The sequence below is a fragment of the Lissotriton vulgaris genome, chromosome 7 (genome assembly GCF_964263255.1).
Source record: "Lissotriton vulgaris chromosome 7, aLisVul1.2, whole genome shotgun sequence".
In the NCBI taxonomy this organism is placed as follows: Eukaryota; Metazoa; Chordata; class Amphibia; order Caudata; family Salamandridae; genus Lissotriton; species Lissotriton vulgaris.
This window is the reverse complement of record NC_141695.1, coordinates 502,596,509-502,624,128: the sequence shown is the minus strand read 5'-3', so window position 1 is coordinate 502,624,128 and position 27,620 is coordinate 502,596,509. Positions and strand designations below refer to the sequence as shown.

Below are 27,620 nucleotides of genomic sequence, written 5' to 3'. Positions count from 1 at the left end.
AAAGTACATTATGCACAGTCCCATCAGGCGCAAATTGCATTCTGCGCCAACCTCACCAGCATAAACACATTACATTTCCTAGGACCAAATCACATTAGCACATAAATCACATTAGGGCCTGGCACACTAAAGATCTACCAGTCTCCCTGGCCAACTCCAAAGGGGCTCAAATGCCCTGTGTCCAGAATGTAAAGGCGCGCTGCCAATGCAGCGAAAGTCAAGCCATCTGCGCAAACCTGAACGTTGCAGCTGCCCACTACTTGCTGGGCAGCTGAGAACCCTTACATGAGGGCCTCTGAGTCTGCCTTCCCCCCCCGGACTCCCTCGTGAACTCACCGGCTGGGGCGGAGGCAGGACTCTAATCTTCTTCAGCGTGGCACCGGCGGGGCTCTCCCTTCACCTTGGAAGCCCGGCCGACCTGCCACAGCGCTTCTCTTCCTGCTGGCGGCGCCGGGGCTCTCTACCGCTCACGGGAGCCCCGGGCAGCCGGAGGCCATCACTCAGTCGGCTTCTCTCTGCAGCGTGGGCGAGGCTTCTTTCCGTAAACCGTAAGTCCTGCCTGCCATCAGGCACCATGTTGCCTGACTTACGGGTCGCGTCTAGCAGCGGCCCGGAGATCTCCTCTTGCACTCGGGCTGCGGCAGTGAAAACACGGGGTGTTCACCTTTCCTAGCAAAAGTAAAGACGCGGGGTGGGCACCCGGGTATTTTAAGAAAACGAAGCGCAAAGTCACGGGTGGGCACCCGCACATAAAAATAATCTACTAAGCGGGGTGGGCACCCGCAGTTGAAATTAAGGCAATCTCGGGGGAATGCCTACGCTGAGCATACCCTAGTAATGGGAATCCCCATCGCGCTGTGCAGCCCACGGTCCTCCGCTGGCCCACTAATAGATAGCGCTTCCAGCAGCGCTAGAGGAAGCCAAAGTCCTGGTGCAAGGAATAAAGCATATAGTCCCCAAAGTCTTTAAATAAAGAATAAAAGCCAAAGAGGTTTCAGGGTATAGCTGGGCCCAGAAGGCAGCCCTCCTGGCAATCAGGACTCCTTCCATTTTGCGATTGGCTTACTACCACCTTTGAGTTTGGCACGCCCTGCAGCAATCAGGATCCCAAAGCAGAACAGACACGTGGGGTCACTACCCCTTCATTTATACACTTAAATCATTTGTCTAAAAGGTGCAGGCAATGGCAGAACCAGCTACAACTGGTTCAGGGGAACTCCTGAGCACTTTGTTTTGCTTAGCCTCTCTCTCCCTTTCCCTGGATAGGCTAGGGACATCAGACGCACCACAGGTGGTGGAGCCAGCATTGTGGAGGGAAGGCACAGCCCTATTCAGGTCCCAAGTGCAACAACTCCCTCCCATCTACATGCAGATCTCCCTATTCACCCCCGGGCAGACCCCTCCTGGCTCCTGGAGCCAGCCACACCATCCAGCACCTGTCACTCACAAACCAGACAGGCAATTCACATCACACTGCACACAGAAATGCCAACTTCTAAAAGTGGCACTTCTCCACCAGTCACAATAAATCTGCGCATAACATTGCGCAGCATTTATTCTTACAAGTTTGCACATACCAAACTCGCCCCTGCACTCCTCTCACACCAGAAACTACCAGAGAGACACATATCCCCCATGCATTCCTATGGGAGGGCAGGCCCATCTCACTACACACACAGAGAGTGCACGCACTTTACACTGGGCCACATTGCTAAAGTGCGCAGAGGTCCAAAATCACCAACACCAGGTTACAGAAACAGGCTAGTAGAACGCAAAAGGTTTCGGGGTGAACCTGCCAAAAGGGCCAAGTCCAACAACAAATTATCAAAACTTTGCTGTTGACTAACAGACAAACTCGCATGGCAAGGACCCATCCCTCATCACTCTTGTAGATGAGTAATGTTGGCAGGATATCAGGCAACTTCACTTTGGCTACAGTCTTGGAACAGAAGGATGGATGTAACATATGACAATAAGGTTGCAATTCAAACTAACTTTGGGTATCTTGTAGTGCACCCCATTGAGGTGGGAGTCTTATCATTGGTATTTGAGCCACAATTTGGTCTAAAAAGGTAAATTTGTATAAGTCTTTTTTTACCTGGCAGCTTTCTTATCATTGATTCACTCACAGTAATTTGTTATTTCCTTTCTGATGTTTTATTCTTTTTTTCTATATCCGATTTTGAGACTTTTATGCAGGGGTTAGCAGTTCCAACACAGACTACAAGATTTTCACGTCCTCTCCAACTTGTGAGATATGTTGTAGCACTGCTAATATGCCTCAGTATTTGAAGGCTACATATTTTTGGCTCAGCTCAAAACATGATGTCAGGACCCCCAGACTGCAAATAGTTTCATTGGCTAGGTGTTACTTGAATTATTTAGACTACTACCCTTTGCACAAAACAAAGATTGCATAAAAATACATACATAAGCATAACATACATTAATCATGGGTGATCGCTAAGCCCAATTGAAGACTGCAGCACCTTGGGGAAGAGAAATTGATTATTCTAAACAAAGAAATACCATTTTTAGACTACAACAATCCTTTACTCTCACGAAAACAGTAGACAAATAACAGAAAAAGAAATACATTGTTTTTGGAATGTACTTTCTCGACAGAAAAAGCAACATGGGCAAATTGTCAGAACTATGGGCCAGATGTATGTAAATTCAATTTAGTGAGTACTTAATAGCGATTTTTACCGAATCGCTATTAAGAACACGCTAAACTGAATGTAGGTAGGAATCGCAAAAATATTTGCAATTCCTTAATATTCCTTAATTGCGAATCTCAAATTGAGATTCGCAATCAAGGAATACCATCCAATTCATTCCTATGGGCCACGAGGCCCATAGGATTGAATAGGATTTGCGACCGCAATTTGCAAGTAACCAAGAGGCACTCGCAAATTCCGTGCGCAATTTCAAGGGTGCAAGGGTTCCAAAAGGACACCCTGTTGCACCCCTGAAATGTGCATGTGTGCACATGTGGCCAAATACATGCCCTAAGGGCATGAATGTGTGCCACATGGCACTTTTAAAAAAGCAAAAAAGTGCTTTTTTAAAGGAAATCGCTAATTACCACCAACTTGAAGTTGGTGGTAATTAGCGATTCCTTAAGGCTAAAGTGCACTCTCTTTTGTGCTACTTACATTGCATTTAACGAACCCACAATTTGCGATTCCTTAAATGCAATTGCAAAATAAGGAATCGCAATTTTTGCGATTTCTTATTTTGCGAGTAGCTTTAATCTTACTTTAATCTCACCTACATTGCTCAGAGACAATTTGTGATTGCAAAGGCTGAAATTCTGCAAATTTCGGCATTTGCGGTCGCTATTTGGCTTCCTACATCTGGCCCTTAGTGATCAGAAAAGAATTTGAGGTGGCTACAATGTGCAAGTGACACTGGACTACATCATGCTGATCCTGCTTCAAAATATTCAAAATATTTCCCTTCCCTTCATTGTGCTCTATTATCTTCGGGTTGTGCTTGGCTCTATATAAAACAGCACACACAAAAATAAACTGGTGCTTATGTAAAACACTTCAATACCTTTGGTTGGTGTTGGCACTACATAAAACTGCACAAAATAAAAAAAATGTGAAAAGCAGTCAGGGGAGGAGGGGTTCTGGGGGAAGAGTGGATCTGTGCAACGGGAGTTCAGAGTAGGCAAGCAGTGACAGACGGGAGATTGAGGGGCAACAAACATCAAATGCAGTCTGCCACTGAGAGATTAAGTCATTTGTCTATGTTTACGTGTTGTCGTTTAGCATAAAGGCCAGAGCTGCTGACTTTGGAGCTGGGAAACCGGGTTTAAGTTTCATTGTGGGCTTAACATCCTTGATTCTGGGCAAATCACTATTTACCTACAAAAATGTATGTGTACTTGTGTAAAGGAACTGGTGCTAATGTAAAGTGCTCCAATACCTTTGGGTGGTGTTGGCGCTATATAAAACTGCACACAAACATACCTGAAAGAATTACAGTGTTAGGCTGGTTGTTAGAAATGGGATTTCTGGTTAGCTACGGCTTGCGCCTAAGCCAGGCAGAGACCACCACTCTAGTCAGGGCAAGGGAGTTACATGCTTAAGATAACCCCTGCTCACCTCCTTGGTAGCTTGGCACAAGCAGTCAGGCTTATCCCAGAGGCAATGTGTAAAGTGTTTGCACAACACAAACACAGCAGCAACACACTAGGCATACCACAAAAGAAACTCCACATAAGGTTGTATAAACAATAGCCTTTGTATTATCCAAAACACATTAGAATCATAATCACACATGTCCACTTTGCCAACTGGCACTGGGCAATAGTAACAGGGGATTTTATACATGACAGGGCCAATCGGGCAACTGTCAGAACCATCAAAGCACTAGTAGTAAAAATATCACAACCAGTAACTACTGGCAAAATACTGCACTCAGCATTATCACATTAGCATTGGGGCATAATCATCAGCATAACCACATTATGCAATCTCTGTAGGAATAAACACATTATGCAAAAGCATCCAAAGCATAAACACATTATGCCATAGGCACCACAGTAATTGTAAGAAGAGTGGTGGAATAGCACACCTGTGTTTCTGTGAACCTGTGTGTGTTTACTCAGTGCTACTTATGTTTAGTGTGCTCGATGGTTGAAAGGGAGCGTGCCCCGCCCCCCCAATGGAAGAAATACCTAGTATGAGCTCAGGGAAGCCCTGGGCTACCAAAGGCACAACTTTGAGGGGCCAAATGGCCTCACCAGGTAAATCAAACTGTAAACTTATTTATGTTCAAATTTAAACCAGTGGTTTATTTACATTTTATATTTTCATCACGTGAGTGACAATGATGCTTTAATCTCTTAAGCGCTGCTGACGGCCAACGGTCGTCACAAGCGCTACCTCCCCAGTGCTGCGCACGACCATTGGACGTCCATTCAGCACTAGTTCCAATGGACAGCGCAGCACTGGGGAGGGATATTTGCGAAGCAGCTAAGGTGTTATCTCAATGTTCATACATCTACATACAATCTGTGTTTATACACATGTTGAAAGTTTCAAAAGCTTATTGGCTGTAAATAAAAACATTCAAATTATCAAATATATGTTTACGTCACATGTATTCAATTCCAAACATAGTTTCCCAATGCATTTCGGGTTCATGCAGAACCCTTTGTCAGGGGAAGTATCAAAAACAAGTCAATGAGTGTTCTGGTAACAATAATTTCAAAACCACTAGGGGTCACTGTGTTCTGAGGTACGACTTAGCAGGACCTACGAGGCAACAATGATACAAATATTTTGTAAACACATGTCATTCATGTATGCAAGATGTGCATGCAAGCATAAGGGGAAACGAAACTGGGGAGTAACGCTGAACCAGTGCTCACCCAAAGGATAAAAGAAACCAAAAGATAATCAAAGAATAGAAAAATAGAGAAGAAAGTGACCAAAGGCTAAAAGTGAAGATACTCTAAATGATACTAGAGAAAACAAGATGTGCGTATTTATTACCAATGTGCATGTGTGACATGCAATGCGCAAGAAGGTAGTCCTGTGGTGGTGAACGAGTCTTGTTAACAGGTGAGATGAGACATGCGGACCAAGGGGCCCCATTTTACTAAAGTGTCAGTGCTCCCAAGGGAAAGACTAGACTAAAGGTAAAATATCTCACCAATCCGGGTCCCCACTGGGGAACTCGGTAGAGGAGGCTATTCTGAAAATTGATCCAAGCAGATCTAGAACACAACCATAAATGATCAGCAATGACAAAGACAGGAGCTTAAGTCATAGAAACGTCTTCATCTAAAGTGGTACCATTACCTGGGTGTTTAATAGTCGGACTGATAGGGGTACCCCAGCCTAAAGCACTGTGGTCTAGGCACCACAGTAGGCATAGACACATTAGGGATAAACCACATTAGGAATAAACACATTATGCCTAAAGCATGAGTACTGCACCCTAGTACCCAGATAAAGTACACACAGCAACTTAGCATACACCCTTGAATGACCCCAGGCCAACTGGCCTCCTGTGAGGCTCAAATTCCCTTTGTTCAAAATGTCAGGGTGCTTTCCCAGGGCTTTCCAAGTGCCTTTTTGCTGCCAATGCAGCCAAAGCAAAGTGTGCAATGCGCTGGGGCAGAGGGGTGTTTCTCACTCATTTATCTCAAGAAAAATAAGAATGCCCCACGTTGCAGCTGCCCGCTCTCTCTCGCAGTGCAGCTGGAAATTAGGCCTGGCACCACTGTGCCTTTTGAGCCCCACTCTGGGACTCTTAAATCCAAAATTGCCCCACAGTGCAGCTGGCCGCAACTGCGGCGCAGCTGAGGAAATTTGACCTGGCACCACTGTGCCTGGGGGGCCCCTCCGTCTTGGGGCTCCTTCCTCTGAAAAATGCCCCCTTCAACCAATGAGGCCTCCAAACTGGCATGGGCACCACTGTGCCACTCAAGCCCCACTCACCGGGCTCTCCGGGGACTCTTCCGCTCTCCCTCAGAGGCACAGACAATGTGCCTTGACTGGCCTCTGATCGGCTCAGGTCTCCAAGGAACACTTGGGGCTCTCCTCACAGATCACGAGGGCCCCCATGCAACAACCGGCTGCACCTCCGCCCGACTTCCACTCCATACGTCCTCCAATGAGGGGGAAGGCTCCCCCCGGAAGGTCAACGGCGCTGGCGTCTCTCTCCCGCGGCCCCGCCCACAACCAGGCAAATTGCCAGCGATTACCTTCGGTGGCTCCTCAGTGCGGGGTAGGCTCCTGCCAAAAGCACACAATTGCATGGTGGGCTCCAGCTCAAGAAGAACAAACGCAGGGTGGGCTCCTGCTATTAAATCAGCATTGATACGGGGTGGGCTCCCACTCGGAGGAGCACACAACAGTGGGGTGGGCTCCCGCACTTCACTCAAAACACAGGGTAGGTTCCCGCTTAAAGGGTACCAATGTGGGGTGGGCTCCCGCTTCTATTAGCAGCGGCAGTGCGGGGCGGGCTCCCGCTCTGCTGCGGAAGCACCTACGATACGGGGAATCCCCATGTTGGGATCCCCTCCAAATTCGTTGCAGCCCAGTACTGCAAATTAAAACAAAAATGCTCCTCTCGTCCATGAGCAAAGAAATAAAGATGCAGCGCACATGAGGCGCTGGGACCCCACAGGTCAAGGAGAAAGGACTGGGTTCAGGCAGACCAGCTCACAGGGCCCTCCAGTAGGGAGGCAATGCCTCGTGGCAGTTCCTCCTGGGGCTCAGCACCAACAAATCACCAGGAAGCACAAAAAAGCACAACACTTACTTGGGGGTCACAGCCCCAACATTTATACTATATTTTCCTTTGTCTGCCCTTGGCACAGGGCTTGGAGGAATCCAGCCTCAACTGGTTCTGGGGGTGTGGAGCACTTTGTTTACAGGGCTCCCATCCTCCTTTGTCAGGTTGGGGCTATGTCATCAGACACACCGCAGGAGGGTGGTGCCAGCATCCACCTAGGCAGGCACAGACCTATTCAGGGTCAGGGGACTACTCCACCCACTACTCCAAATGCAGATCTCCTATTCAGCCTAGCGCTGACTCACCCTGCCCTCCCTGGAGCCACACACACCTCACCAGCCCCTGTCACTCCAGAGCCAGGCATGCAATACACATCAGGCAGGCAGACACATAGCACACAGAAAGGCCAAATTCTAAAAGTGGCATTTCTAAAATAGTGATAAATCGGCGCACATCATTGCATAGCATTTAGTATTACTATTCCAAACATACCAAACGTGACCTTGCTGCTCCTCTCATATCAGGAATTACCAATGAAACACTTATGAGGGAATCGCCAATGCATTCCTATGGGAGGGCAGCCTCAAAGCAGTAAAAAAAACAAAAGGACTGTTTGTTACTACCAGGACATGTCACGCACTTAAGGTACATGTCCTACCTTTTCCCTATAAGGCACCCTGCCCATAGGGCAAGCTAGGGCCTACCTTAGGGGTGACTGACATGCAGTATAAGGGGGTCACAGACTTGACACATACTTTAGGTGCCCTGTCACAGCGACAGTAACACTGCGCGCACAGGCCCTGCAATGGCAGAGGCCTGAGACAGGTTTGAAAGGCAACTTTGATGGGTGGCACAATCAGCGCTGCAAGCCCACCAGTAGCGTTTAATTCACCGGCCCGGGTATCTGAAATACCACTTTACAAGGGACTGACAGGTAAATTAAATATGCCAAACAGGTGTAGACCAATCTTTACCATACTTATCACAGAGAGCACACTCACTTTACACTGGACAGCAGTGCTAAAGTGCCCAGAGTCCTAGAACCACCAACACTATGTCAGAAAAATAGGCTAGGAGGAAAGCAAAAAGTTCAGGGGTGACCCTACAAAAAGGGCCAAGTCCAACACTGGTTTATAGTAGTGAACAGGAGGAAATATTGTATCAGCAACCACATTCAAAGGACTACTTTTACCATGGACACTAAGGGGCAGACAGAACTTGATGACATAAAGACTCAGCCTGGCTCCTTTGAAGAGAATTCAAGTTAAGAAACAATGGCGCACGGAAACACTTTACTAGTGAATGTCACCATATAAAATGATAACAAACAAGGTGAGACACAAACAGTTCAATCATTTCATAAGGAGAAACGTGACTATGCAATCACAGCAGAAGAAACAGGTAATCTGTGATAATGCATACCTGATTAACTTAAGATCATGTGCCAGATGTACGACCTGTTTGCATGCCCGAAATCGGTTGCAAAATGATTTTCGCATGCAAAAATGGCCGTATACAATGTACGAAAGGCACTGTCAATTGACAAAATTGTGATGCAAGCGAAAAAAGGACCGCTTTTTACGTCCCCAAAAATTCCTGTGACTCGCAAAATCACATGTACTGAGCAGTCACAAATTTTTATTTAGTGTCCATTTTTCGCATGCAATTTACCACTAACCAGAAGCAGGTGCTAATTAGGCCCAACCTATAAAACCAGCCCCAGAGTGCATCAGAAACCTTTCCACAATGGCTGCCAGGAATGTGTTAGCGAGGAGGAGGTGGATAATGGCAGCCCTGCAGAGGAGGAGACTGGAGAGGATACTTAGAGTCAGGCTAACATTGATGGATAAGACCATCTTTCGCCGCAAACTAAAGACTTGGTTGTTCTCCTCTTAATTTTCTGCTCTCCTTCTTGTCTCTGGGCTCATTGGTTGTTAGCGCCGGGACACCCCTTCGGGGGTAGCCGTGCGCTCTATAAATTCCAAAAATAAATAAATAAATAAGACAGAGGAGGAGATTTATGAGTAGTACAGGCTTAGTAGCAGTGTTATACCAGACCTCATAGACACCTTGATGCCACAGCTTGAGAGCAGAACCCCGCACAGCAATGCAATTCCCACACATGTGCAGGTCTTGTGCTCCCTCCACCTCTTGGCCACTGGTAGTTACCAGGAAGTAATTGCAGTGGCTGGTGGTGTGTCTCAGAGTGCGCTTTTGCATTTTTTCCATAATTTGCTAGACGCCTAGCTATACCACATCCATCAACACATATACATGCCTAGAGATGATGAGGAAGTAGACCAAACAAAACTCGATTTTGACAGATTAGCAAGGTTCCCACAGGTCATATGGTGCATAGATGGGACTCATGGGCCCATATGTCCTCCATCCCGTATTGAATACATCTTCCGCAACAGGAAAAGCACACATTCCCTCAACATCAAAGTTGTGTGTGATGCTAAAAACATCATCACAGACATTGTAGCCAAATTCCCTGGAAGCACCCATGATGCATATAATTTCAGACACAGTGGTCTGTACCAAAAGTTAGAAAGAGGTGACTTCGATGATGGATGCCTCCTAGGTAATGTTATTACCAGTCCCCAGATAAAAGTTTATACACTTGTATGCCTAAGCATATAACCTCACATAAAACCACCATCACATATCTAACAACAGGTGACATTGTGTCTGCCATGAGTCCATAGATCCTCACGCCATATCTGTTTTCCAACAATATACATAAAAGGTGGTACAACATGGCACACAGGTGCACAAGAGATTGAGAGTACTTTTGGAACCATGAAGTCGCGCCTCATGTGCCTACACAAAAGTGGAGGAGCACTGCAATATGCATCAGAGACAGCCATCAAAATCATGGCAACATGTGCCATGCTGCACAACATGGCCTGCAGGGGTGGAATGCCCATTGATGTGTCTGACACAGATTCGGAGGATGAGGACCCTGGACCACCTGCCCTACATCAAAGGGATGGTAGCGCTGCAGCAGAGGGGAGAAGGTGCAGGGACCAGATTGTCAACAACTATTTTTGAAAGGTACGTACACATCAGTTATACACTCACTTTTACATAAGACAGAACAATCTGTGACTATTTATTGGTGCTTTATTGTGCAAGCATCCTTAACCAAACTAAGGACAACATGCCCATCATTAAATGTAGGCATAAACTACAAATCAAATCAGTTGGGGTTATGTCACCAGAAAATATGAAGGATATGGTAGAACAACATTGTGTAGTGAGCTAACACAGTTCACTTTTTGCACCTCCAAGCAGCCTGGCCAGAGCTGCCACTACCCAAACCAAGATGCCGGCTGCTGCTACGGCGCATCGCAGGTGTCTCCGTAGCTGAGACGCTGCTGCAGCTTGACACCTCACTATCAGTGCCACCCATGGCACCTCCACCAACAATCATATTTGTCTGCAGTGTTTCCACTGCTGTAGTGATCTACCCTAGGCCACGAGAAACATCCCCACTGTAGTGGCCCCATCTCCACCTGCAGCCCAAGGGTGCGCTGGCTGTGTTGACTGGTTGCATGAGCAAGCCTACTAATGGCCCTGCTCAGTGTGTCTAATTTGGGGCCCTGCTGTGCTCCATGCGCCTAAGCTATGCAGTTTCCTCTGCCCATTCTTTGCCTAGGTCTGCTACTGTGTTATTGAGGGCTACAGTTTTGACTTAATCCGGGCCTGATTTTCTGTAAGTTTGTCCGTAATCATGTGGAAGCCCTGTGTCATCCTCACATTCCTTTGCCTTTGTGTCTTGTTTTGCCGGCGCTGGATTTGCAACATCTCCAGATCCAGTGCTGCAGACATGGCCTGACTGGCGGATCCAGCAGAGGACAGACTTTGTTTCTGCCATAGGGACTGCTGTGTTTCCCGTGAGAGCCGCACCCGGGTGGCCAGAGAGATTCATGATGTTGGGGTCTGCTGTGCGGCTGTTGTGACAATGACTGAGACCTGTGAAGTTGTTGCTACCTCGGTTGCTGGGACATCAGATGAACTGTGCCCACTTGTTTCTCCCACATCCTGCCCCTCCTCCAACTGCTCAAGCTCCTGGCTACCTGCAGTGTCATCGGCAGTGTTTTCTGCTTCCAATGGTGAGTCTATGTGACAAAAGGTCATAGAATAAAATAAAATATGTGAGTCACTGTTTCAGTGGTGTTGCAAAGTTTATCAGCTCAAGTCATTCCCTCACTGCACTGAATTTGTCACAGACTACATACCTCGATATACAACACTAGTTTTGTTTCTTTGGTGTAAATGGATGTGTTTTTGGTTGATTAGTATGCATGCACAGAACAGGCGTTAGTGGGTATTCGCACATTGGATTCACATTTCTCACTTACCAGGATTTGTTGCTGGCTAGGATATGTCAAGGCTCCCGAAGCCTACTACAGCTGCCCTCTCCAGGGAAGCTTACACCATGGTTTCAGCTGCTGAAGGCTCAGATGAAGTGGATGCCCCCTCCAGTCCATTTTGTCTCTTCCAGCCATGCTGCCACCTTCTCCTTTGCCCTGGAGCGGAGATCGTACCAGCGCTTTTTGATGTCATCAATGGACTGGTGTGCAACTCCAAGGGCATTTATGCGATGCTGCATCCGACACCAGATCTTGCGTTTGTCAGACTCTGGCACTACCAAATAACTCCTCGTGGTGGTTGCAACATTCCTCTGTTATTATGTCCAGCACCTTGTCAGCAAACTTCAGCTTCCCCAGCCTCTCCTTGGTACCCTACTTGCTGGCCTTGCTGCTCATGCTGTCTGTAATGCTCACTCAGCAGTGCAGAACAGTGCTGCTGCACCTGGACATGTGCTTGGGTTTTGATCAGGAGTATCCTTGGACACCACTTCCTGTTTTGGGGTCCTTTAGCTCAACCAGGAAGTGTATCTCATTTGTTTCCCCAAATTCGCTATTTGCGAGTGCTGTATTTGGCTTTTTTAGGCACACTCGCAAATTGTAGATGCAAAATAGTTTTTTTAACGGGGCTCTCTAATTGCGTGCCTTTAGCAACTCAATACCAACTGGCAATCATGTCTTCTATTCCGTTTGTAGGTACCAAATAGTAACTCACATTTGCAAGTTGCAATTTGTCGCAAATAGGAGTCGCTATTTTTGCAGGTTGTGCATTTGGCCCCTGATTTTCAAGCTATAAACACCATTGCCGACCATCCACATATGGTGTAAAAACCCACTTCTAGCACCCACACACGCATAAAATAAACAGAGACTAGACATGTGCCATATAATAGCAGCCATGCACACATGCTACAATCAGCATGTCAGCTATCCACTAACAGGACATTAAAAGGCAGAACACCACCACTCACTAGAATGAAACAGACTACAATGAGGGTTTAAATCAGTGGCGGCGCAGGGGGAGTGGGTGATTTGTAGATGGACAAGCACCGGGAGGTACAAGCGAGCAGGCAGAGATGGGGGGCAAGTGATGGAGAAAAGGAAAGCAGCAAAGAAAAAAAAGCAATGATGGGAGAGGGGGCTATTTGTGGATGGGTCAAGCACCGGGAGATGCGAGGGAGCAAGCAGTGACAGAAGGAATGACGTGGGAGAAATAAAAAGCAGCAACAATGGGAAAAGGCGTGACTGGAGAGGGGGTGAACTGTGGATGGGGAATGAAGTCAGATGGTAAAAGCACTATGTAGAGTGCTGAAAAAAAAGTAGGTCCTAAGTTACAAAAATGGGAGTAGCGGATGTTTACAAGTACTTGGTCCATGCTCTGGGGGCAGGGCTAAACACAAAAATAGGCATGAACATGCCTCCCAAGGACAAATGGTGACAAATAATATGAGACAGATGATGGAGTGAGCAAATAGGAAGAAGCCTGTGGACAGGCTGAAGTCCACAGATTAAACAGAACATATCTCTTTGACACCGTGCATGTGCTATCTAGCCCCGACCTAAAAAGGAAGGTTTGGGCCTGGCAAAAGGTTTATTTTGCAAGGTTGAATTGGCAGTTCAAAACTGCATACAGGCTGCAATGGCAGGCCTGAGATATGTTTAAAAAGCTTCTTACGCGGATGGCACAATATGTGCTGCAGCCAACTAGTAGTATTTAATTTACAGACTCTGGGTACACATAGTACCACATTATTAGGGAGTTACAAGTGAATTAAATGTGCTGATTGGGTTATTGCCAAATCTACCATGTATGAGAGATCCAGCACAAGCACTTTCACACTGGTTAGCATTGGTAAAGTGTGCAGGGTCCTAAAAGCCAACAAAAACGGGTTATTAAAACAGGAGGATGAAGGCAAAAAATTTAGGGATGACCGTTCCGAGAGCGCCATGTCCAGTACCTTGATACTGGATTGAAATGTGTCTCTTACCTACTAACCACCCAGAAGATTCAGTCTCTCATTATATGTTCAATAGCGTCACAATGGTCAAATATAGGCAAATATTTCCCATTCACCATAGGAACATATACTTGAACATGGCCCTACAGTATGAGATATTTAAAAAAGTAAGTTTGCTAAAAGTTCTGGAGCTGGAGATTAACAAATGCTAGACTGGCCATAGAGGCCTTTCTTTGTGTGTTGAGGCAATTGGCTGATCTCAGGGTTAGATGAGCTAAAAAAACTTAAATGTTCAGGACTTGAATGCAGTGCTGAGGTTTGCAGTACATAATGTTCTTAAACCACATACATGATTAGCTTCTGCAGAGGGCTACACACTCAAACGGTGCTGTCCCACACTCCGGAATAATTATTCATTTTGGTTCTCTTTTCAGGGACGCACGTTAAGGGAATGGCATTTTAGAAAATATATTTGTAAAATTGTGCCATAAAATAAATCATTGGATGGCAGTTTCTAAATATTTGTTTGCTGGGTAAATGCTCCAAATCACTCCGAGAGGGGTACTGCTGTCTTGCTATACCCTGCCAGCGCAATACTGGCTTAGTACCAAATGTTTTAGTTCTCAATTACAGGTCCAGCATGAAATAACTAGATTATTTTGCTGAGTCTAATTTGACACTTATATATTTATATATTCCTTACCTCAATTTATTTTACCTCTCCACATTTACCAATATGTGAATATCTGCTCCACAGACACCCTGAAAATATTCCATTCTTTTAACCCTGTAATGTTCACTGTAGGTACATGAAAATAGGGTTCATGCTAGTTTTTTAGCATAACCACTATGTAAATCATGCACGTTTATGTTCAGGTCTCAAAAATCTTACATCGGTCCTTTCTTTCAAGATCCCCAATATTCTTACTCCATATTTAAAATATTTTCATGTCTGATACATTTTTCATCCATACAGATATTTTAGAATTTTCAAAAAGAGGATTATCCTGTTATGTATACTCATATGCCCCATGAGTACTCGTTGTCTCAAAACAACTCAGATCAGCTAGTCAGCGCTACCGGCACATCTCCATTTTGGGCTGATTGAAGCCCCCTGAATCAATCCCGCTCTCAACCTTGAGACCCAGACTTTACCCGCTGAACACGCTTCCTACTGCAGGCTCATTAGAGCCCCCCTTCCAATGGGTAATCAACATATTTTCAGCCAGGCCATTCCTGACCACCCTGCTCTTGAGGCTTGTCATCAGGAAACACCCCCCCCCCCTTTAGTAACTGTATTACCCTTTATCTGGCTCATTGTATCCCCCTAAGTCCTGATGGTGATACCACTATTTTTAGTGGGATCGAAACGCCATTGACTTTAAAAACACAAACCCAATATGATTGTTTAGAACTTGCTGTAATAGGTTGTGCTGTTTTTGTGTTTGTTGATACAGTTGTTGATCACAAATTACCACTTGAGTGTGTCACTTTACACACATTATATTCACCATTTGGGTCTTTAATCAAAAGGAGTGTTACTAGGGAGCAGTGTGCTTTTGGTTATAGTTATGTCGACAGGTCCCCAGCGATCCTTGGGTCTCCCTTGTTGAAATATACTTTTTATGAATGTCAGGGCATTATTATTATTCATTTCCACATTCTATCTTCAAAATTCTTCTTTGGATGCAGTGCTTGTTAAAAATGGTGTTCACCTACTATGAATAATTTATAATGGTGCTTGCTAGATCCCACTACTTTTGCCACATGCAATTTCACAAAATGAAATAACTTTGGACCTGCTCATCCATATTATCCAATAGCTAAAGTCTAGGATATTTGAGTGGTTTTAGGCTTTCATATGGTAGGTAAGGATAGGCTTCCAGTACATAAAATCCAGCACCTTTGCAACTGAAAGAATGCAACAATCAATCTAGAACTGAATGGCATTATAGATCATCGCTATTTTGCAAAGACTGTGGAGTATCTTGACTCCCTTACCACCTGAGTGATGCCTTAGTCAGCATTTCTGTGTTTGAATATACCTATGTCATTAGCTATGTTTCATTTTTTCAATGGAAGAACTTTTCTCCCTTCTTCAATTGATGTTGATACCCGATTGCCGTGAGGGGAACGTCTGCCTGTCAATTCACCAGACGCCGTGAGGTGAACAGCTGTTACTCCACGCCACGTGCTGTGAGGGGAACGGCTAGGAGAACTACAGGGCCCAGCAGCCCCCAGCAGCCTGGACGCTGACATTGCACTAGCGCCTGGAGGTGCTGCAAAAGCACAGAGAGCCTCCCACGGCACGGGATACCTGATTGCAGTGAGGGGAACGGCTGCCTGTCTTTTCACCAGACGCCGTGAGGAGAACGTCTGTTACTCCTCGCCACGCGCCGTGAGGGGAACTGTTAGGAGAACTACAGCACCCAGCAGCCCCCTGGACACTGACATTGCACTAGCGCTCAGAGGTCCTACAAAAGCACAGAGACCCTCCAGCAGAGCGTGACGTGTGTGGGCGGCGCCCAGGCTAAGCCCTGCCAAGGGCAGGCCCTTCTGCGCCCGTCAGAGCCCGAAAGAAACCGGGCTGGGCTATTCCCTTTGGTCTTGTAGTAAGATCACCCTGCCATTTCTGGACTCATGTAGGGACTGCTCTATAAGGTGGGTGTCCTCACTGTGCAATTGATCTACATATTGCCAGAACAAACTACTCAATGACATAGAGTTTTACAATTTGTTTTAGTTTTGGCTCTTTGAAACCCTCAAAGCAGAATATATTATATTGTGACTGAATTCTTGTCCCCTCTCTAAATTGACTATCCAAACTGTTCCATAAGGAGCCCCCGCTGGCCAACTAAAATGGGGAGGCGTATCTGCTCAGGGAAAAAAGCGGCAGTATCCGCACAATCACCAACAAACCACCAGCCTACCTCGATCGACAAGATGCTTCAGAGGGCCATAGGGGTGGTTTCAAATGAGATTGAAGTGACTGAAAGACGCTTATCAATAACACCAGATTTAGCCCTACCCACCTTTAACACTGAATTGTAATCTGTTCTGCCAGTCATCAATCCAAACCCACCAAGGGCCCAAGTTAGAACACATGCAATATTACATGACATGCAAACCCTGGACTTTCTCACTGGGGATACCTCTCTGGACTCTCGAAAAAGAGGGAATGTTAAAACTGCCACAAAAGCTGGGAATATTTTGAAGAAGGGGGCCAAGGATCTCAAAGAAGATGGGGTACCAGGAAATTTAGGGCTGGGGGGGCATGTGAATGAAGGCACATAAAAAACACAGTGGGTGTCAAATTTGGTCAAGGACCTGCATTTGGAAATAAGAAATATAATCAAGGAGTATTGACCACTCTGACCACCAAGGTAGACAAACTTCGATCCTTACTAGATGACTTCATTATTAAGGCAGGTCATAGGAAGAAAGACCCCCACCAACAGACCAAGCCCCTAGCCCACCAAGCTCATCTAAGAAATGGCCATGTTCTAGTAACCACCTGTAATTCTACTCCACAAGCCCAGAGCATTAGGAAGGAAGGGAGGAAGTGGTGGCTCACTTAAATACATCTAATAAACCAACTAATAGCATCACTAGCCTGGAAAGCCAGGAACCAAGTCGGAGGTGGGAGACTGGTAGACAGCAAAGATCCCCAGCAGAAGATTCCCAAGCGGGAACAAATATGCAAAACTTGGGCTCAAAGTGATGAACTAGAAAGGGGCAAGATCTGCAAAATGTGCCCGGAGAGGGAAGTTCAAATTTACCATGCATCAAACTCCCCCCCAACTTCACACTATATGTTATAATTCAAACAAATGTGCCAGAACTCCATCACCACCCCCTTTTGTGGAACTCAAAAAGGGGCAAAGGGAATCGCATTATGAGCTATAAAATAAATGTATTTTTTGGCTGTCTAAACAACTTCAATTTTCCTATAAGGATGCGAGTGAGATTTTATTTGCGCGCAGGGTGAGGTGGGTGGACCAAAGAGCAAAAGATGTGGATGGTGATATCATTGTGATCAATTTTAGAAACCCACAGGTTGTTAGGACACTCCTAATATGAACCCATTATGGGTATGAAGGGGAAATTAGGCCCCTTCCACTGGGGTACTTGTACCCCCCAAGACTGGTTCCAGTCAATAATTCATGGACAGTCAGTGGAGTAGGGCCCAGATTCCAATATGAGCAAACTTACATCAGGAAGCAAGAGCATATGAATCAACCACTTTTTAACCTCCCACTTGCAAATAGATACGCACCCTTGAAACTAATGACTAACTAGAATCAATACAGCAAAAAAAATCGGAATCAAGGGAAATAGAACAGATAGCAAGGAGGGCTGAGGAATAGTAGAAGATACCTTTAGTGAGGAAATGTTGAGGCCCCCCTAAACCACATTGCATCAGGTACACCTCCATTGATTCCACAAACCTCCATGGGCCACTAGCAGCTGATTCCAGTTTTAACAACTATTAACACTGATAACAAACCCAGGTTCCATATTTTATCCTGGAATATTGCTGGCTTGATTTCCCAACAGGGCAACCCAGTGTGGGGGTCCCTTATTGATGCACAGGACATCTGCATGTTTCAGGAGACCTGGGCTAGAGAGGACACCCATAGACTGGGTTACGCGACTTTTTGTTTGGCAGCCACAATTGGGGGAAGGGGAAGACCCGCAGGAGGGCTTTGTGTTTGGTTTGCTGTGCACTTGGGATGCACTGCAAAACATATTGGCACATCCTCAAGCGACACACTCTGTGTAATTCTGTGCTTCCCCACCAAGCCTAGAATATCCTTAATCAATGTTTACTCCCGTCCGGTTTCCTAGGGCCAGGAGTCATCACACCCTCTTGAGCGTTTGTGAAGCTTCTTACACACCGTCACTGATGGCACCCTGGTGGTACTTGCCGGCAATTTTAATTGCCAGTATGAGCCACTGAAATACTTAATTGGGGGCGATATTGATGAGGAAGACCAGCACTGGTCAATCCCAGAATTGAATGCCCAACCGACCCGAGCCTGGGTGCTTCAAATGAACACTCTCACATTGACCCATTCTTTTAGGGCTTGTAATGATCGAACTAAATCTGATTCCCCAGCAGACAACACTATAATAGACACGGAAGTTCTTCCATTTTAGATTACAACTTGATGGATAGTAAATCTAGGTGTTGGGTGATCGATTTTAAGGTTATACCTAGACATGATAGCGACCACAATGCCATGGTCTTAGAGCTGATATCACCTTGCTCTAAGGGTGTCCAAGTAGTTAATCATCATATAAATGGGCCCAAGTTAACTCTGACTGGTGTAGGAGGCAAGTGAAATGGGGGGCCATTTCTAATTCCCAGGGTAAGTTGGCCTACCTCTATGAAATTGCCACTCCATATCTTGAGGTTGCCAATCAATTTAGTTATGCAACAGTCCCTAGTACAGGTATAGCAGGAACTAGAAGAAACCATAAAGACCTAGTGTGTGATCTGGCAAGCATATTTTTTCCTGTTGTAAAATCCAAACAAAAGGTGTCTATGGGCCAAATCCTGGTATAATGGCGACCGTCGAAGGGCTAAGCAATCACTGATCCTAGCAATTAAAGCAAATGACAAATTAATGCTCAAAGATAAGCGAATAGCCTATAGAATTACAATCAATAGTGCAAAAAAACAGTGGGAGGGTGACAAATGGGAAAGCATGAGGGCAGCTTTATGCTCAAGGGACAGGCAATCTTTTGGATGCAAAGAGGGCAAATCAGCAATAGAGCCAAATCTTGGGACAGTAATCTGGAGGTCCTACTTCAAATCGCTATATGCAAGGGGAGAGGAAGAAGTAGGCCAAGCTATGGGCATACCAACCTGCTTTCAGCAGTCTTCCCCCAATGCCCCAGAAATCGCTTTAAAAGAGATAATGGCCGCATTGAACAGAGTGGCTTCTGCCAAAGCGCCAGGCTTAGATAAGATCCCAGGCGATGTTTTTAGGAACAAACCTATTATTTGGGTCCTGTTGGAAATGGCCCTTTTTGCAGGGTCATCCTCAAACTTTTTGCTTCTTCCTCCCTTATTTTTCCTGACCTCTGGCTGTTGGCAATAGGACTCTGCGCACTTTACCACTGCTGATCAGTGCTAAAGTGCATATGCTTTCTGTGTAAATTGTTATTGTGATTGGATATACCTGATTGGCATATTTGTATCACCAAGAAGTCCCTAGTAAAGTGCACTGGGTGTGCCAGGGCTGGTGATGACAAATTCTACTAGTGGGCCTGCAGCACTGATTGTGCCACCCACATGAGTAGCCCTAAAATGGTGTCTCAGGCCTGCCACCGCAGTGCCTGTGTGCAGTCTGTGAACTGCCATGTCCTCCTGGTCAGTGTCCCCGCTGACCAGGCCTAACCCATCCCTTTCTCTGCACATTGGTCACCCCTATGGAAGGCCCAAGGTACCCCCTTGGGCAGGTGCAGTGTATGTGAAAGATAGAGCATATACTGGTGCAGTTGACATGCTCTGGTAGTGAATTACAGCCATTTTCGTTTTTCACTATTATAAGGTTATCTTGTCCATAGGCTATCATGGGGAATGCCTGCTACAGTGGCTACCAGCATATCTTTCCATAGGAACAATATAGGACATAAAAGGCTGGTATCCCTGAACTCAGAATTTAATAACACATCTTTTAGGAAAGGTTGTTTTTAAATCCTGTGTTTGAGAACAGCACTTTTAGAAAGTGACTGTTTTCTTGTCTGACCTTTCTGCATGCCTTGAACTGTTAGTGAATTGACTGTCTGGTTTGAGAGTGACAGGGGCTGGGGATTCCCCAGGAGGCTAGCCGAGTCAGCCATAGGCTGAATGATTGCATTTGCAACTTGAGTGGTGGGAGGAGATAGCGCCTGGGCCTGAATAGGGCTGCGCCTGCCTTCCACAATGCTGGCTCCACCTCCTGCTGGGCGGCTGACGACCCTGCCTCTCACTCTGAAAGGAAAGGAGAAGCCCGAAAAAAAGTGCCCAGAACTGGTTCAGACCGGGCTCAGGGCCCACTTGCACAAAGAGAACAAAGACTTTTAGGGGTATAAGTACAGGACCCCTGACAACAGAAAATTAGATCATCCTGGAATCAAGAAGGAACCCCTACCAAGGAGGAAGCTGAAACTGAAGAAGGAAGACTGTCCTGCTGTTGCTCTGCTGGACTGACCTGCTGTTGCTTTGCTGCCAAGGAGAGGGGAAGGACTTTGCTTTGTACTGTGTCCCCTTGCTTGAAGGAATCTCCAAGGGCCCGAGAGAGAGCTTGCTCCCTGTTATGAAGTCCCAGGAACAAAGGGACTTCAGCCCCAGCTTCCCTGAACTCTACTGAGAGACTTCTGTCCTTCCTGGAGTGCGTGGCCCATGTGTGGTGCCTCTGGAAGTTGTACCTGTGTTGGGGAGCTGGAAACAAAGCTTTTAAAGACTTTCTGCAAGTTTTGTCGCATCGCTCGCTTGCGGAGCGCATCCCCGACAGTGCGAGGAAATTTCCGCCTCTATGAAGGCCGAGATCGTCACAGCGACTGTTGTCGCTGCCAGAGCCATCGCATCCTTCGTTTGTGGGACGCACCAGACCGGTGCGGGAAGATTACCATCGCTGCGAGTGTTGTCGCAGAGCCTGTCGTCGCTGGGTGAGATCGCCACACCGCTTGCTTGCGGACAGCATCACGTCGCTGCGAGTGTCGTCGCAGGAGCCATCGCATCGAGGAGCTCCGAGAGAGAGATCACCACTGGTCAGCGCATCGGCGGCCCGGAGATCTTCGCAACTCCAAAGATCATTGCATTGTGCCTTTGCGAGAGAAAACTTCCTACGGAACCTACGCACCGGAATCCATACAAGTCCGCCTTCCTCCCCATACAGACCTGATTCATCGCAACACGCCCGCTGCTGCAGCGGGGTTGTCACATCGCCTCACCAGGGTCTCAGGAGCAACGCATCGCTTGTTTTCCACCGCACCAGCTTCTGCTTTGGAACTTTGTCGCATTTAAAAGGTACTGTTGGCTAAACGTGACGCAACTGTGAACTTTTAACGCAACTGTGGATTTATTTTTATTGCAACCTTAAGAACTCTTTTGCAACCATATTCTTGAACTGTGTATGTTGGATTTTTTGAGTTTTGGTCTTGTGCAGTTTAGATTAAATACCTTTATTTTTCTAAACTGTTGTGGAGTCAGTTTGTGGTGTTTTCACTGTGTTACTGTGAGTGTTGGTACAAATACTTTACACATGGCTTTTGGATAAGCCTGACTACTTGTGCCAAGCTACCAAGGGGGTGAGCAGAGGTTATCTAAAGAGTGTTTCCTCCTTACCCTGACTAGAAGCAAGGGTCCCTATTTGTACAGTGGTACCTACCTCTGCCAACTAGAGACACCCAGTTCTAACAGGCCCCATACTTCTGGAACCTATTTAATGCTATTCTTCAAGGGATGCCAATTCCAGCGACCTGGTTGGGGGCAGAGATTATTCCGATTTACAAGAAGGGCTCTCCACTTCTCCCCGCCAATTATCGTCCAATTAGTCTCATAGATGTTTCACAAAAAATATATGCACTAGTACTTTTGGATCGATTAGAGAGGTGGATGGAGAAGCATTCCATACTAAGGGGCCGATTATGATAGCGGTTTTTCTGCATCCTCCGGGCCGGCGGAAGCCACGGCCGGCCCGGAGGATGAGGAAAAACCGCTGCGGAGCCTCCAAAGACCCACCGCCAAATTAGGATGGCTGGTGGGTCTGGAATTCCGTCCGTAGCTTTTCCACCGCGGTCACCTTCCGACCGCGGTGGAAAAGCTCTAACATGGCTGGCGGGGTCTATCAGACACCACCAGCCATATTAGGATGGTGGTGAATACATGCTTTTCCACAGCGGCTTTTCCGCCATGGAAAAGCATACGAACTTTCACTTCGGGGGGCCGTTGCGGGCCCCCTGGGTGAAGGGGGTTTGGGGGTGCACATGGGGGGTACCTATGGTACCCACCTGCATTTGCGTGCACAAAGCGGCAGGCACTGCGCAGTGCCTGCTGCTTTGTGCATGCAAATGCGATGCATGCATTTTTAACCTTGCGGCGGGTGCAGCTTGAAGCTGCACCCGCCGCAATGTTAAAGATAGAGGATGTGACCGCCACCCTGGCGGTCACATCCTAATCTACTCGGAGGGAACGCCGCAGCCCCTGCGGACGTTCCCTCCTCCTCAGGGGTCGCGGACGGACTCAAGTCCGTCCGCGATCCTAATGACCCCCTTAGTCCTTATCAGTCCGGTTTTAGAGCAAGGATGTCCACAATAGATAAGATTTTAAGGCTGCAAATCCTCTATTGGAAGACAGTGCTTCTGGGAGGCGTCAGCCTTTATCTGATCTTTGTGGACCTAAATTCGGCATTCGCCCGATTCCCCAGGGATAAATTATGGTCCATTTTATTAAGTATGGGGGTCCCTCCGTACCTCTGTCATCAGATGAAGCGGCTCAACAAATCTAACTATGCACAAGTCAGATATGGGAAAAATGGTGAGCTCACAGATCCTATAGGTATAGACAGAGGGGTAAGGCAGGGGTGTGTTTTGGCCCCACCCCTCTTCTGTCTATTTATTAACAGTTGGGTGGATGACTTGATTGGCGGGAGGGATGTAGATGCCCCCAGGTTGGTGAAACGCAGGGTCCCAGCCCTGATGTTCCCCGATGACACTTTGCTTCTATCCAAATACCCGATGGGAATTCAGCGGGCCCTAGATATTTTCCAGTCATTTTGAAAAAGCAGGGGCTTGGAGATAAACTCTTTAAAGACCAAATACATGGTTTTTAATGTAGGTGACTCCACACGTCCTAATCCCTGCTTAAATGAGAAACTACTGGAAAAAGTTACAGTTTTCGATTACCTGGGATTAACCCTCACTGATAAAATGCAGGGGCACGCACAAATTAGGAAGGCTAGTTTAAGATTAGCCTAAACCTCGGGGGGACTGGCTACGATGTTCAAGAAAAATACCCATTAAATGGTCAGCCCGGTTATGGAAATTTATAAGACACAAGCAAGGGGGGAGGGGAGGCGGCCCTATATGGGGCAGAATCTGGGGCCATCAATCACCTGATTCCCTCTCCAAGAACGAAAATATCTTTCTTAGACAAATCTTAGGCCTCCCGGAAAGTACATCACTGACTCGAGTCCGTATGGACCTTGGGGTCAATCCAATTGCTGAGGAAGTTGCCCTCAGGCCCCTTCTTCACTGGAGATGTTTATGGTGCACACCAAACTAGTGGCTTTTAAGGATGAGATGAAGGAAGTTATGAATCTGCAGGAAGTGGGCAAAATTCCATGGTTATCCTATATCAAAAACATATTAGTTGCTCTAAGGATGGGTGATCTATGGAACAACGCTGAAGTATCTTGCCAGACAATTCCCAGGAAGGCTCTTTCAAAGCATTTTAGAGAATTTAAGATAAACCAGATTAAGGGGAATTCCACCACTGGTATACTGACTGTACATTTTTTAGAAGTCAAGGACCAATACAGGTTAGAACCTGTTCGTGACGTTATTCAGCCACCCCTTGCCAAAAAAACGTTATTTGCAATTTAGGCACGGGGTGCTACCACTCAGTGCCTTTACAAATAAGGAGTGTCCGGTATGTGAGAGCATCTCTGAATCGTACCAACATGTACTGTTTGTTTGTCCGGTTTACAAGAAGATCAGGCACCGATGGCTACAACAGGTCTGCTGTAATCTCAGGACAACTCACTGTGGGGAGGCATACAGGAAATTAAAATATGATACCAGCCTCCCTATTGTGTATTCAGTTTCCCGATATTTATTCTCTATGTGGTGTGTTCGTTCAACTGTACTAAAATATAGTCTGGCCTAATTGGATCCTTTAAAACCTTTAAGTAATTTTTATCCTTTTTTATTATATGAAATGAGTAGTTTTTAATGTTTTATTGAGACCTTTTAATATTGCAACTGTCCAGCATCTTACTTCATTCTGTATAACAAAACTGTATGAAATGTGTTGCAATTTCTAATGTACTTTTATGGCCAGATTGGCCGAATTAAAGATATTTTGAATTGAATTGAATTGATATTGCCTACCTTGAAAAGTAGAGCTCTAGAATATGATATCCGAAATCTAGAACTAAGCCATTAATATTTCTCTCAAGGTAGCGCAATATAAGGATATGGCAGTACATAAGCATGCTTGAGTAAACACACCTGTGCCAGTAATTCATAGAAAGGGGAAATAAACATTGGAATCAGTTGATTATGATGCATGTTTTTAAACTGAAAATGTTACTGAGCAAAATCTAAGCACAAACAAGCATATATCTTCAGAGCAAAAGAAGGCCCCTTTATTAAGGGTGCATTTAAACACTATACAAATAAGCAAAAGATGAAAACATCTTACCTGAAAAATATTGGAGAAATCTCGCAGATTGAATATATAATGAAACTTGATTGCTGTTGGCAAGAACTGAGAGGCAACCTTTTGGTGTAAGGCCAGTGCCAAGTTTATCAATTGCTGTGATGACTTCTGCAGGGGCAAGGAAAAGTTCCCAGTCTTCAGGTGCTGGATTAATATGGTATTGTAGATGGTGGACAAGGCATCCGTGCCAGGAAACGATAGAGCAAAGACGCTAAAATGGCGCTGGATGAGAAAGAGAACAAATTGATACTTTGTAGCTTGTGACTTACATTGGATGTTGTTTTCTTACATATTTGAAGGTTTAGCATGCAGTTTATTAGGCTTAGATCATTAGAGGTCTGGCAGTTTAGGTAGCAATTGCCAGTACCACTATTACATTTATCTATTTACAGCTGGTTGAAGTAAATAGGCCTTTCTTTTTTTAAATGCATGCATGGTTTTATGCTGCCAAATAATTGACTTTTCCCCCCTGGTATAGTTCAGCATTACGCCCCTCCTTCCAACTGTGTCATCATCTAGGTGCTGCTAAGTGGCCAGTTAGAATTGAGGCACCTCAATATGATCTATATATATATCGAGCACGGACCGCCCGTGGATCTCACGTAATGGTCCTGATGAAAGCTGAGCGGAAAACAGCAACTAACAGCAGAAACATGTCGACCTGTTTTTTAGGACACAGTGATTTCAAACAAAATCACTATATGGTCCCCACTTGTTTTTAATGTGACCAGCTGACCCATGAATAAAGTCATTTAAGGGTACTGCTGGGATCTTTTAACATTAGCACTCACTTCACTGAACACACACTGTTTTGTTTCACAAAGAACCTGCTCCGCTGCAATCGCAGGCGTCGAAGCACAGGGGGGGGGACATTCGGTCTCCCTCGTGGGAACCCCATGATGAAGCATGTCACCACTAGGGTGAGTGAGGGTTCTTTTTACAAATAGAGTTCTCTTTTTACTCATAGGTTTGTGCCTCTCTCCTTTTCAGATTTTTTCAGATTTTTTCTGATTTTGTCACTTTATTTTACACTTAGTTTAGATTGTATTTTGAACTTCAAAATACACAGTCAGTCACTCTTTAGTTGTTGTAGGAGGGACCTCAATATGATCAACAATGAAAATCCTAAATCCATTTTCAAAACAACCAATTTGGTATTTACGATATGGATGGCATTGTGGCATGTGCAGGAGTAGGAGGGGCTTTAATGCATTTTAAGACAGACTTCATTGTAAAGAGCCTCAAGACAACTGAAAAAAATCTAGGCAGTGAGACATCTAGTTGGCATTGGACGGTGATAGTTTGGAGGATATTTGGCTATGTGGTGAATGGAGGAGGGATTTGAGAAGCAAACGGGTTAAAGAGAACTCAGCCAGGAAAAGACATTAAACATATTGTGCAGTGAGGCTAAGAGCTTACTTCAGGTAATATGTGGCTATTACAGTATCGAGTTATGGGGAGACTGAGGGTACTTGAACAATGAGAGGATTTAGAGTGTGTGAGATGTCAGAGGGATTATGCATATTAAGGAGAGAGAAACGGTGATGGGATGGTGTGAAGAAGAGTACAAGGCAGATAAAGGGTACAGATAACCATAATTAAACTGAATATGGGCCTCGAATCTGGCCAAAATAATTTTCCTCTTTAAGTGCTGGTATTTGTGCAGAGCCTGGTACTTTCATTGTAGTTGGAAACATAATATATTTTGCCTTGAAAAATGGGAGTTGGGTACAGACCAAGCATTTGAACTCTAGTTATGAAGAGATACTACGAGGTATTCAGACTTTTGGACGCCTCAGTCTAATGCAAGCAGAATGCCTCCTAAGTAGGAGTTCTAAAGCGCAATGTGGGAGCAAGGAGCGCATCACCGAAGTAAGAAGTTGCACTGTACTTGGGTTGTTACAGAGCAGTAAAATCAAAAGGTTTCCCAGCGCTTGTCATCTGTGACCAGTGAACATCAGGTCTATTAGAAAAAGTCAGTGTTCATCAATTAGTGGGATTGCAGGGGAACCTAATTTGAGAGGCGGGGCAATATATTGGATCATCTTAGAGTACCAACATATTGATGGGTCGAAGCATCACCATTCTGTGATCCTGGCAAGCCGCTGAATTTAAAGAGCTCTTCGAACTGGACGATGCTCATGTCGCCTCATGGGTGAAAAAATTGGCAAAGTTTATCTCAAACACCGCTCAAGGCAGCCAACATTGTTTGGCCTAAATAAAGGAAATTGACCAAAGGGCTCGGAGATGCTGTTTGGCATGACATCATGTGACGTAATTCATTGGAGAGACATATATATTCACACACACATTCTACCAACCTGAATGTATAGAGAGTGAAGTAAAAAACACCAGACGATGTAAAAAGAGAAACATATAAGCAAATGTGCACATGGTTTCCAACAAGATCATTAAAGTATGAGCATTGCTAATATTCTGAAAAATCAAGCAGGTATACCTGAAGTCGCGGGTTGATGGTAAAGCTGCCAGCGGTGGGGTTCATGCAGGCGATGTACTGCGCGTTCATTATCTCCTTCAGGGACAACTTGTTTCTGTCATACCTTTTGGAACAAGAGAGACGCAATGAGCTAA

At 45.7% G+C, this 27,620-nt stretch overlaps 1 protein-coding gene across 1 annotated transcript in view; it reads right to left on the bottom strand.

Annotated features, from left to right (window-relative positions):
* Positions 1-27,620, bottom strand: part of DNAH9 (dynein axonemal heavy chain 9) — a 1,435,662-nt gene that overhangs the window by 737,705 nt on the left and 670,337 nt on the right. Inside the window, exons 40-41 of the mRNA XM_086930591.1 lie at positions 27,487-27,589; positions 25,011-25,250 (exon numbers count right to left, since the gene is read on the bottom strand). Coding sequence (XP_086786717.1) covers positions 25,011-25,250; positions 27,487-27,589 — 343 coding nt within the window. The remainder of the gene's footprint in view (positions 1-25,010; positions 25,251-27,486; positions 27,590-27,620) is intronic.